General features: G+C 53.1%; 3 protein-coding genes across 3 annotated transcripts; all 3 read left to right on the top strand.

The window, feature by feature from the left end:
- The first annotated feature begins 2,787 nt into the window (after positions 1-2,787).
- On the top strand, positions 2,788-4,026 carry LOC136788134 (feather beta keratin-like). The gene is made up of 2 exons (XM_066986125.1): positions 2,788-2,933; positions 3,269-4,026. The coding sequence occupies exon 2, from the start codon at positions 3,290-3,292 to the stop codon at positions 3,584-3,586; it is 297 nt and encodes a 98-aa protein (XP_066842226.1). The 5' UTR covers positions 2,788-2,933; positions 3,269-3,289; the 3' UTR covers positions 3,587-4,026.
- Positions 4,027-7,293: 3,267 nt separating this feature from the next.
- On the top strand, positions 7,294-8,052 carry LOC136788167 (feather beta keratin-like). The gene has a single exon (XM_066986239.1). It carries the CDS (start codon positions 7,316-7,318, stop codon positions 7,610-7,612), a length of 297 nt encoding a protein of 98 aa, XP_066842340.1. The 5' UTR covers positions 7,294-7,315; the 3' UTR covers positions 7,613-8,052.
- Positions 8,053-10,920: 2,868 nt separating this feature from the next.
- LOC136788166 (feather beta keratin-like) lies at positions 10,921-11,654 on the top strand. The gene is made up of 2 exons (XM_066986238.1): positions 10,921-10,985; positions 11,321-11,654. Exon 2 carries the CDS (start codon positions 11,342-11,344, stop codon positions 11,636-11,638), a length of 297 nt encoding a protein of 98 aa, XP_066842339.1. The 5' UTR covers positions 10,921-10,985; positions 11,321-11,341; the 3' UTR covers positions 11,639-11,654.

Raw genomic sequence — 11,654 nt, 5'->3', positions numbered from 1 at the left:
TCTGAGTCTCCTTATGTTCCTTTTCTATTGGGATGTCCAGTGAACCTTTCCAGGGGGAACTGTGATGTCTTGGAGTGGAAAAGCATGGGTGGATATGGTCCTAATGTGGATCTCCTTCATGCCTGTAGGAGATCATAGAATCAGAGAATGGCTTGGGTTGAAAAGGACCTTAAGTATCATCTAGTTTCAACCCCGCTACTCTGGACAGGGTTGTCAACCAGAAGAGCAGGCTGCCCAGAGACACTTCTAGCCTAGCCTGGCCTTGATTGCCTCCAGGGATGGGGCATCCTCATCCTCTCATGGCTACCTGTTCCAGTGCCTCACCACCCTCTGAGTGAAAAGCTTTCTCCTAATATCTAACCTAAATCTCCCCTGTCTTAGTTTAAAACCATTCCCCCTTTTCCTATCACTACCAACACATGTAAACAGGTGTTCCCCCTCCTGTTCATACACTCCCTTCAAGTACTGGAAGGCCACAATGAGGTCTCCCAGGAGTCTTCTCTTCTCCAAGCTAATAAGCCCAGTTCCCTCAACCTTTCTCCATAGGAGAGGTGCTCCAGCCCTCTGATCATCTTAGTGGCCCACCTGTTGACCCGTTCCAATAGCTCCACATCCTTCTTGTGCTGGGGGCACCAGGGCTGCATGCAGTATTCCAGGTGGGGTCTCAGAAGAGCAGAGTAGAGGGGGACAATCACCTCCCTCTCCTGGCTGGCCACCCCTTCTTTAATGCAGCCCAGGAAATAGTTGGCCTTCTGGGCTGCAAGTGCGCACTGCTGGCTCATGTCCAGCTTCTCGTCCATCAGGACCGCCAAGTCCTTCTCCACAGGGCCGCTCTCAAGTTCTTCTTCTCCCAGTCTATATAAATAACTGGGATAGCCCCAGCCTAAGTGCAACACCTTGCACTTGGCCTTGTTGAACCTCATTAGGTTCTCATGGGCCCACTTCTCCGGCGTGCCCAGGTCCCTTTGGATGGCATCCCTTCCCTCTATTGTATCGACTGCACCACTCAGCTTAGTGTCATCTGCAAACTTTCTGAGGGTGCACACAATTCCATCGTCTATGTCATTGGTGAAGATGTTGAAGAGCACCGGTCCCAAGACCAACCCCTAAGGGACACCACTTGTGACCGACCTCCACCCAGACGTAGAAACGTTGGCCACAATGACTAGTACCCTTAAGGAATTTGGTCTTTGTAGGAGTGACAGAGAGGTGCGGTATTGGCAAGATCTTAGGAGGGTTTCCAGGAGCCCCCTCTCTCTAATTGTCATATCACCCACAACGAAGGTTTGATCCTGTCTGCCAGCTGATGAAGCAAACCTTTGAATTGCTGGAAGGTATGTTTGTGCAGGCCAATGCCCAGCTGGGTGAAGCTCTGATGGTATATTACCACTCTAAATATTTTGTTCTGCCCATCCCTCCTCCAAGCACATCTGCCAAAGCCACAAAGAGGAGGGAGTCCCAAAGAAGTCAAAGGGACAGGTGGCAGCCAGGGCAGCTTTTAGAGGGTGATGTGAACCTTGTTTAAATCTTGGCACGATGCAGGTAAATTCAGCCTTGGTGTGTATAATGGCGAGGGGAGGTGAATGGCGATGCGGAGTTTGTTTCCTTTCCTCTGAAAGGGCTTATGGAGAATCTTTCACTTGTCCTGAAAACACTGCAGAGGACAGGAATAGAGCAGGACGAGTACCCTCTTCCCAACTGGAGCATTCCTGTGGTGAAAAGTGTTATGTCTTGCAGGGTATTATGTGTGCATCACTGTGTCCTGAAGCCAAGTGGGTCTGGAGCAGCCCCGCAGGACTCCTCCAAAAATCCCACTCTGCTGCTGTGCAGGCTGTGCCTGGGGTGGTCCCAAGCCAATGATTGCTTTGTCCCTCCACCCTGGCCTCAAGCTGGGGAGACCGAGGTTGTGGCACACCAACAGCTCTGTTCTCAGTTCCCCCTTCCCACACTCTTGTCCTCCACAGGCACTGCTTTGCTCCTGCCACTCTGATCCTGCCTCAGGCAGAGTTAGGGGCACGTCTGGTGCCCTTGCTCATCTGGCTGCCCTTGTGAGGACTCCCAGAGCACGCGTGCTGCTGAGCAGGGTGGGTGAGGTGTCCTGTGGAAATCCTACCAAATATGTGCTTGTGCCTGCTGTGCTGTCAGTCTGGACAGCCAGGGCGCAAAGACATGGGCAGGCAGAGTGATGTGTATCAATTACTCAGCATGTGCTTTTGTTATTGAAGCTCTCCAGCAGGAAGTCTTGGGAGGGCAGCAGCCTTCATTCCCAATTCTTGGAATTAAGATTTGTAAAGCAGGAAGGTACAAAGGGGAGAAGTACGGTTACAAAAGAAGAGCCAGGCACATTTCTCCCAAGAGCAATAGTTAATCTGAGGGAGAGTCTAAAACCAAGATTAGAGGTGCCTTGCCTAGAAATACAATGACTAACAGAACCTGAGTAAGCGCTGCGTTGAGGAGGGAGATTGATAATGCTGACCCTCACACCTGGAAGTCCGGCCTGAAACTTCAAGGCTAGGGAGGAGATGTACTCCAAATATCAGGACGAGTGCTGAAGCAAGGCTCCAGGGAGTAAGAGGCTCGCATTGCCTTAAGAGGTAGGACAATCCTCATCATTGTCTTCATCATCTCCTTGTGCTGACGTGTATTTTTGCCTGGAAACATTTTGGCCTCTAATCCTGTGACTTGAAAGAAGCCAGCGTGGCAGAATGGCTATGACATGAGCAAGGAAACGAAAAGGGAGCATTGCAGGGAACAAATAAATGCCAGAGATTCTTAAATTGTAATATTTTGCATGTGAGATGAGCTTGCTAGTAAAAACATTACCTGTGCAAATGGTGCCTCTGGGCCTGGGGCAGTCTGGAACAGTATAAAAAGTCATCCAACAGCAGGCTGCCTCATCCACTTCTCTTGTCTTCTCCTCCTTGGTGAACAAGGTGAGCTGCAAGTGCCTTCTCCTCACTCCCCTCTTGCTCTTCTTCTCCCCTTGGCCTTCTGGCCTTGACCGAGTCTTTGCCTCTGTGCAGCTTTGGTGTGGGCCTTGCCCCTTGACGCTGCTCCCTCCATCACTGTTCTGCACGCCACTGTGGGGGAAGGTGGGAGGAGGTCTTGGGCTGTCTTTGCAGGGGCCCTTGGGGACACAGGCTCGCAAGCCCCTCTCTGTCCTCGCACAGCCTGTCGCTGCTCCCCAGACTATGCCTTCTGTCTTGGCCAGCAGGCTGTCAGGCTGCTGCTGACACGCTGCTTGTTCTTTCCCTGCCCTCTCTCCCAGGTGCGCCTCCATCCCACAGCCATGTCCTGCTACGATCTGTGCCGTCCCTGTGGCCCAACCCCGCTTGCCAACAGCTGCAACGAGCCCTGTGTCCGGCAGTGCCAGGACTCCCGTGTGGTGATCCAGCCCTCTCCCGTGGTGGTGACCCTGCCCGGCCCCATCCTCAGCTCCTTCCCCCAGAACACCGCAGTGGGATCCACCACCTCGGCTGCCGTTGGCAGCATTCTGAGTGAGGAGGGAGTGCCCATCTCCTCCGGGGGCTTTGGCCTCTCTGGCTTTGGTGGCCGCTACAGTGGCAGAAGGTGCCTGCCCTGCTAAAGCCCAGGTGGACGTCCAGTGAGCGCATCGACCAGGAAGCCCGAAGCCAGGTGCCGGACTGAGGACGGAGCTGCTGGCCAGGGTTTCCAGATGGGCTGAATACCCTCGTGGCCTCCTGCAGAGCAGAGAGGGAAGCCAGGGTGCCAGCCTGTGCTGTCTGGAAACACGGCCAGCAGACATCTTCTTCTCCCGCTTTCTTCTCTGCATCATGAGTCCTTGTTGTCTCCTGCTGTTCTGTGCCATGGGTTCATCCGGAAGCAAGTCAAGAGTGTCCTGTTTCTTCTCCCTCTCTCCATGCAAGGGAGGAAGACGTGCATCCCGTTGTGGTGATGGGGGGTCTGACTGCCAGCTGTCCTTGTGGCAGCCTGGGCCGGATCCCTTCCTCCAAGTGCTGCTTTGATTCCTTCTTCAGACTCATTAAAGTTTTTGCTTCAAGGTAATCTGAGTCTCCTTATGTTCCTTTTCTATTGGGATGTCCAGTGAACCTTTCCAGGGGGAACTGTGATGTCTTGGAGTGGAAAAGCATGGGTGGATATGGTCCTAATGTGGATCTCCTTCATGCCTGTAGGAGATCATAGAATCAGAGAATGGCTTGGGTTGAAAAGGACCTTAAGTATCATCTAGTTTCAACCCCGCTACTCTGGACAGGGTTGTCAACCAGAAGAGCAGGCTGCCCAGAGACACTTCTAGCCTAGCCTGGCCTTGATTGCCTCCAGGGATGGGGCATCCTCATCCTCTCATGGCTACCTGTTCCAGTGCCTCACCACCCTCTGAGTGAAAAGCTTTCTCCTAATATCTAACCTAAATCTCCCCTGTCTTAGTTTAAAACCATTCCCCCTTTTCCTATCACTACCAACACATGTAAACAGGTGTTCCCCCTCCTGTTCATACACTCCCTTCAAGTACTGGAAGGCCACAATGAGGTCTCCCAGGAGTCTTCTCTTCTCCAAGCTAATAAGCCCAGTTCCCTCAACCTTTCTCCATAGGAGAGGTGCTCCAGCCCTCTGATCATCTTAGTGGCCCACCTGTTGACCCGTTCCAATAGCTCCACATCCTTCTTGTGCTGGGGGCACCAGGGCTGCATGCAGTATTCCAGGTGGGGTCTCAGAAGAGCAGAGTAGAGGGGGACAATCACCTCCCTCTCCTGGCTGGCCACCCCTTCTTTAATGCAGCCCAGGAAATAGTTGGCCTTCTGGGCTGCAAGTGCGCACTGCTGGCTCATGTCCAGCTTCTCGTCCATCAGGACCGCCAAGTCCTTCTCCACAGGGCCGCTCTCAAGTTCTTCTTCTCCCAGTCTATATAAATAACTGGGATAGCCCCAGCCTAAGTGCAACACCTTGCACTTGGCCTTGTTGAACCTCATTAGGTTCTCATGGGCCCACTTCTCCGGCGTGCCCAGGTCCCTTTGGATGGCATCCCTTCCCTCTATTGTATCGACTGCACCACTCAGCTTAGTGTCATCTGCAAACTTTCTGAGGGTGCACACAATTCCATCGTCTATGTCATTGGTGAAGATGTTGAAGAGCACCGGTCCCAAGACCAACCCCTAAGGGACACCACTTGTGACCGACCTCCACCCAGACGTAGAAACGTTGGCCACAATGACTAGTACCCTTAAGGAATTTGGTCTTTGTAGGAGTGACAGAGAGGTGCGGTATTGGCAAGATCTTAGGAGGGTTTCCAGGAGCCCCCTCTCTCTAATTGTCATATCACCCACAACGAAGGTTTGATCCTGTCTGCCAGCTGATGAAGCAAACCTTTGAATTGCTGGAAGGTATGTTTGTGCAGGCCAATGCCCAGCTGGGTGAAGCTCTGATGGTATATTACCACTCTAAATATTTTGTTCTGCCCATCCCTCCTCCAAGCACATCTGCCAAAGCCACAAAGAGGAGGGAGTCCCAAAGAAGTCAAAGGGACAGGTGGCAGCCAGGGCAGCTTTTAGAGGGTGATGTGAACCTTGTTTAAATCTTGGCACGATGCAGGTAAATTCAGCCTTGGTGTGTATAATGGCGAGGGGAGGTGAATGGCGATGCGGAGTTTGTTTCCTTTCCTCTGAAAGGGCTTATGGAGAATCTTTCACTTGTCCTGAAAACACTGCAGAGGACAGGAATAGAGCAGGACGAGTACCCTCTTCCCAACTGGAGCATTCCTGTGGTGAAAAGTGTTATGTCTTGCAGGGTATTATGTGTGCATCACTGTGTCCTGAAGCCAAGTGGGTCTGGAGCAGCCCCGCAGGACTCCTCCAAAAATCCCACTCTGCTGCTGTGCAGGCTGTGCCTGGGGTGGTCCCAAGCCAATGATTGCTTTGTCCCTCCACCCTGGCCTCAAGCTGGGGAGACCGAGGTTGTGGCACACCAACAGCTCTGTTCTCAGTTCCCCCTTCCCACACTCTTGTCCTCCACAGGCACTGCTTTGCTCCTGCCACTCTGATCCTGCCTCAGGCAGAGTTAGGGGCACGTCTGGTGCCCTTGCTCATCTGGCTGCCCTTGTGAGGACTCCCAGAGCACGCGTGCTGCTGAGCAGGGTGGGTGAGGTGTCCTGTGGAAATCCTACCAAATATGTGCTTGTGCCTGCTGTGCTGTCAGTCTGGACAGCCAGGGCGCAAAGACATGGGCAGGCAGAGTGATATGTATCAATTACTCAGCATGTGCTTTTGTTATTGAAGCTCTCCAGCAGGAAGTCTTGGGAGGGCAGCAGCCTTCATTCCCAATTCTTGGAATTAAGATTTGTAAAGCAGGAAGGTACAAAGGGGAGAAGTACGGTTACAAAAGAAGAGCCAGGCACATTTCTCCCAAGAGCAATAGTTAATCTGAGGGAGAGTCTAAAACCAAGATTAGAGGTGCCTTGCCTAGAAATACAATGACTAACAGAACCTGAGTAAGCGCTGCGTTGAGGAGGGAGATTGATAATGCTGACCCTCACACCTGGAAGTCCGGCCTGAAACTTCAAGGCTAGGGAGGAGATGTACTCCAAATATCAGGACGAGTGCTGAAGCAAGGCTCCAGGGGGTAAGAGGCTCGCATTGCCTTAAGAGGTAGGACAATCCTCATCATTGTCTTCATCATCTCCTTGTGCTGACGTGTATTTTTGCCTGGAAACATTTTGGCCTCTAATCCTGTGACTTGAAAGAAGCCAGCGTGGCAGAATGGCTATGACATGAGCAAGGAAATGAAAAGGGAGCATTGCAGGGAACAAATAAATGCCAGAGATTCTTAAATTGTAATATTTTGCATGTGAGATGAGCTTGCTAGTAAAAACATTACCTGTGCAAATGGTGCCTCTGGGCCTGGGGCAGTCTGGAACAGTATAAAAAGTCATCCAACAGCAGGCTGCCTCATCCACTTCTCTTGCCTTCTCCTCCTTGGTGAACAAGGTGAGCTGCAAGTGCCTTCTCCTCACTCCCCTCTTGCTCTTCTTCTCCCCTTGGCCTTCTGGCCTTGACCGAGTCTTTGCCTCTGTGCAGCTTTGGTGTGGGCCTTGCCCCTTGACGCTGCTCCCTCCATCACTGTTCTGCACGCCACTGTGGGGGAAGGTGGGAGGAGGTCTTGGGCTGTCTTTGCAGGGGCCCTTGGGGACACAGGCTCGCAAGCCCCTCTCTGTCCTCGCACAGCCTGTCGCTGCTCCCCAGACTATGCCTTCTGTCTTGGCCAGCAGGCTGTCAGGCTGCTGCTGACACGCTGCTTGTTCTTTCCCTGCCCTCTCTCCCAGGTGCGCCTCCATCCCACAGCCATGTCCTGCTACGATCTGTGCCGTCCCTGTGGCCCAACCCCGCTTGCCAACAGCTGCAACGAGCCCTGTGTCCGGCAGTGCCAGGACTCCCGTGTGGTGATCCAGCCCTCTCCCGTGGTGGTGACCCTGCCCGGCCCCATCCTCAGCTCCTTCCCCCAGAACACCGCAGTGGGATCCACCACCTCGGCTGCCGTTGGCAGCATTCTGAGTGAGGAGGGAGTGCCCATCTCCTCCGGGGGCTTTGGCCTCTCTGGCTTTGGTGGCCGCTACAGTGGCAGGAGGTGCCTGCCCTGCTAAAGCCCAGGTGGACGTCCAGTGAGTGCATCGACCAGGAAGCCCGAAGCCAGGTGCCGGACTGAGGACGGAGCTGCTGGCCAGGGTTTCCAGATGGGCTGAATACCCTCGTGGCCTCCTGCAGAGCAGAGAGGGAAGCCAGGGTGCCAGCCTGTGCTGTCTGGAAACAAGGCCAGCAGACATCTTCTTCTCCCGCTTTCTTCTCTGCATCATGTGTCCTTGTTGTCTCCTGCTGTTCTGTGCCATGGGTTCATCCGGAAGCAAGTCAAGAGTGTCCTGTTTCTTCTCCCTCTCTCCATGCAAGGGAGGAAGACGTGCATCCCGTTGTGGTGATGGGGGGTCTGACTGCCAGCTGTCCTTGTGGCAGCCTGGGCCGGATCCCTTCCTCCAAGTGCTGCTTTGATTCCTTCTTCAGACTCATTAAAGTTTTTGCTTCAAGGTAATCTGAGTCTCCTTATGTTCCTTTTCTATTGGGATGTCCAGTGAACCTTTCCAGGGGGAACTGTGATGTCTTGGAGTGGAAAAGCATGGGTGGATATGGTCCTAATGTGGATCTCCTTCATGCCTGTAGGAGATCATAGAATCAGAGAATGGCTTGGGTTGAAAAGGACCTTAAGTATCATCTAGTTTCAACCCCGCTACTCTGGACAGGGTTGTCAACCAGAAGAGCAGGCTGCCCAGAGACACTTCTAGCCTAGCCTGGCCTTGATTGCCTCCAGGGATGGGGCATCCTCATCCTCTCATGGCTACCTGTTCCAGTGCCTCACCACCCTCTGAGTGAAAAGCTTTCTCCTAATATCTAACCTAAATCTCCCCTGTCTTAGTTTAAAACCATTCCCCCTTTTCCTATCACTACCAACACATGTAAACAGGTGTTCCCCCTCCTGTTCATACACTCCCTTCAAGTACTGGAAGGCCACAATGAGGTCTCCCAGGAGTCTTCTCTTCTCCAAGCTAATAAGCCCAGTTCCCTCAACCTTTCTCCATAGGAGAGGTGCTCCAGCCCTCTGATCATCTTAGTGGCCCACCTGTTGACCCGTTCCAATAGCTCCACATCCTTCTTGTGCTGGGGGCACCAGGGCTGCATGCAGTATTCCAGGTGGGGTCTCAGAAGAGCAGAGTAGAGGGGGACAATCACCTCCCTCTCCTGGCTGGCCACCCCTTCTTTAATGCAGCCCAGGAAATAGTTGGCCTTCTGGGCTGCAAGTGCGCACTGCTGGCTCATGTCCAGCTTCTCGTCCATCAGGACCGCCAAGTCCTTCTCCACAGGGCCGCTCTCAAGTTCTTCTTCTCCCAGTCTATATAAATAACTGGGATAGCCCCAGCCTAAGTGCAACACCTTGCACTTGGCCTTGTTGAACCTCATTAGGTTCTCATGGGCCCACTTCTCCGGCGTGCCCAGGTCCCTTTGGATGGCATCCCTTCCCTCTATTGTATCGACTGCACCACTCAGCTTAGTGTCATCTGCAAACTTTCTGAGGGTGCACACAATTCCATCGTCTATGTCATTGGTGAAGATGTTGAAGAGCACCGGTCCCAAGACCAACCCCTAAGGGACACCACTTGTGACCGACCTCCACCCAGACGTAGAAACGTTGGCCACAATGACTAGTACCCTTAAGGAATTTGGTCTTTGTAGGAGTGACAGAGAGGTGCGGTATTGGCAAGATCTTAGGAGGGTTTCCAGGAGCCCCCTCTCTCTAATTGTCATATCACCCACAACGAAGGTTTGATCCTGTCTGCCAGCTGATGAAGCAAACCTTTGAATTGCTGGAAGGTATGTTTGTGCAGGCCAATGCCCAGCTGGGTGAAGCTCTGATGGTATATTACCACTCTAAATATTTTGTTCTGCCCATCCCTCCTCCAAGCACATCTGCCAAAGCCACAAAGAGGAGGGAGTCCCAAAGAAGTCAAAGGGACAGGTGGCAGCCAGGGCAGCTTTTAGAGGGTGATGTGAACCTTGTTTAAATCTTGGCACGATGCAGGTAAATTCAGCCTTGGTGTGTATAATGGCGAGGGGAGGTGAATGGCGATGCGGAGTTTGTTTCCTTTCCTCTGAAAGGGCTTATGGAGAATCTTTCACTTGTCCTGAAAACACTGCAGAGGACAGGAATAGAGCAGGACGAGTATCCTCTTCCCAACTGGAGCATTCCTGTGGTGAAAAGTGTTATGTCTTGCAGGGTATTATGTGTGCATCACTGTGTCCTGAAGCCAAGTGGGTCTGGAGCAGCCCCGCAGGACTCCTCCAAAAATCCCACTCTGCTGCTGTGCAGGCTGTGCCTGGGGTGGTCCCAAGCCAATGATTGCTTTGTCCCTCCACCCTGGCCTCAAGCTGGGGAGACCGAGGTTGTGGCACACCAACAGCTCTGTTCTCAGTTCCCCCTTCCCACACTCTTGTCCTCCACAGGCACTGCTTTGCTCCTGCCACTCTGATCCTGCCTCAGGCAGAGTTAGGGGCACGTCTGGTGCCCTTGCTCATCTGGCTGCCCTTGTGAGGACTCCCAGAGCACGCGTGCTGCTGAGCAGGGTGGGTGAGGTGTCCTGTGGAAATCCTACCAAATATGTGCTTGTGCCTGCTGTGCTGTCAGTCTGGACAGCCAGGGCGCAAAGACATGGGCAGGCAGAGTGATGTGTATCAATTACTCAGCATGTGCTTTTGTTATTGAAGCTCTCCAGCAGGAAGTCTTGGGAGGGCAGCAGCCTTCATTCCCAATTCTTGGAATTAAGATTTGTAAAGCAGGAAGGTACAAAGGGGAGAAGTACGGTTACAAAAGAAGAGCCAGGCACATTTCTCCCAAGAGCAATAGTTAATCTGAGGGAGAGTCTAAAACCAAGATTAGAGGTGCCTTGCCTAGAAATACAATGACTAACAGAACCTGAGTAAGCGCTGCGTTAAGGAGGGAGATTGATAATGCTGACCCTCACACCTGGAAGTCCAGCCTGAAACTTCAAGGCTAGGGAGGAGATGTACTCCAAATATCAGGACGAGTGCTGAAGCAAGGCTCCAGGGAGTAAGAGGCTCGCATTGCCTTAAGAGGTAGGACAATCCTCATCATTGTCTTCATCATCTCCTTGTGCTGACGTGTATTTTTGCCTGGAAACATTTTGGCCTCTAATCCTGTGACTTGAAAGAAGCCAGCGTGGCAGAATGGCTATGACATGAGCAAGGAAACGAAAAGGGAGCATTGCAGGGAACAAATAAATGCCAGAGATTCTTAAATTGTAATATTTTGCATGTGAGATGAGCTTGCTAGTAAAAACATTACCTGTGCAAATGGTGCCTCTGGGCCTGGGGCAGTCTGGAACAGTATAAAAAGTCATCCAACAGCAGGCTGCCTCATCCACTTCTCTTGCCTTCTCCTCCTTGGTGAACAAGGTGAGCTGCAAGTGCCTTCTCCTCACTCCCCTCTTGCTCTTCTTCTCCCCTTGGCCTTCTGGCCTTGACCGAGTCTTTGCCTCTGTGCAGCTTTGGTGTGGGCCTTGCCCCTTGACGCTGCTCCCTCCATCACTGTTCTGCACGCCACTGTGGGGGAAGGTGGGAGGAGGTCTTGGGCTGTCTTTGCAGGGGCCCTTGGGGACACAGGCTCGCAAGCCCCTCTCTGTCCTCACACAGCCTGTCGCTGCTCCCCAGACTATGCCTTCTGTCTTGGCCAGCAGGCTGTCAGGCTGCTGCTGACACGCTGCTTGTTCTTTCCCTGCCCTCTCTCCCAGGTACGCCTCCATCCCACAGCCATGTCCTGCTATGATCTGTGCCGTCCCTGTGGCCCAACCCCGCTTGCCAACAGCTGCAACGAGCCCTGTGTCCGGCAGTGCCAGGACTCCCGTGTGGTGATTGAACCATCTCCCGTGGTGGTGACCCTGCCCGGCCCCATCCTCAGCTCCTTCCCCCAGAACACCGCTGTGGGATCCACCACCTCGGCTGCCGTTGGCAGCATTCTGAGTGAGGAGGGAGTGCCCATCTCCTCCGGGGGCTTTGGCCTCTCTGGCTTTGGTGGCCGCTACAGTGGCAGAAGGTGCCTGCCCTGCTAAAGCCCACGAGGATGAC

The sequence above is a fragment of the Anser cygnoides genome, chromosome 33 (genome assembly GCF_040182565.1).
Source record: "Anser cygnoides isolate HZ-2024a breed goose chromosome 33, Taihu_goose_T2T_genome, whole genome shotgun sequence".
Classification (NCBI taxonomy): Eukaryota; Metazoa; Chordata; class Aves; order Anseriformes; family Anatidae; genus Anser; species Anser cygnoides.
Note: the sequence above shows the minus strand (reverse complement) of the source record. Positions and strands in the feature narration are given on the sequence as shown.

Coding starts and splice junctions, on each gene's coding strand:
- LOC136788167 (XM_066986239.1), top strand. CDS start 7,316: ATGTCCTGCTACGATCTGTGCCGTCCCTGTGGCCCAACCCCGCTTGCC.
- LOC136788166 (XM_066986238.1), top strand. CDS start 11,342: ATGTCCTGCTATGATCTGTGCCGTCCCTGTGGCCCAACCCCGCTTGCC.
- LOC136788134 (XM_066986125.1), top strand. CDS start 3,290: ATGTCCTGCTACGATCTGTGCCGTCCCTGTGGCCCAACCCCGCTTGCC.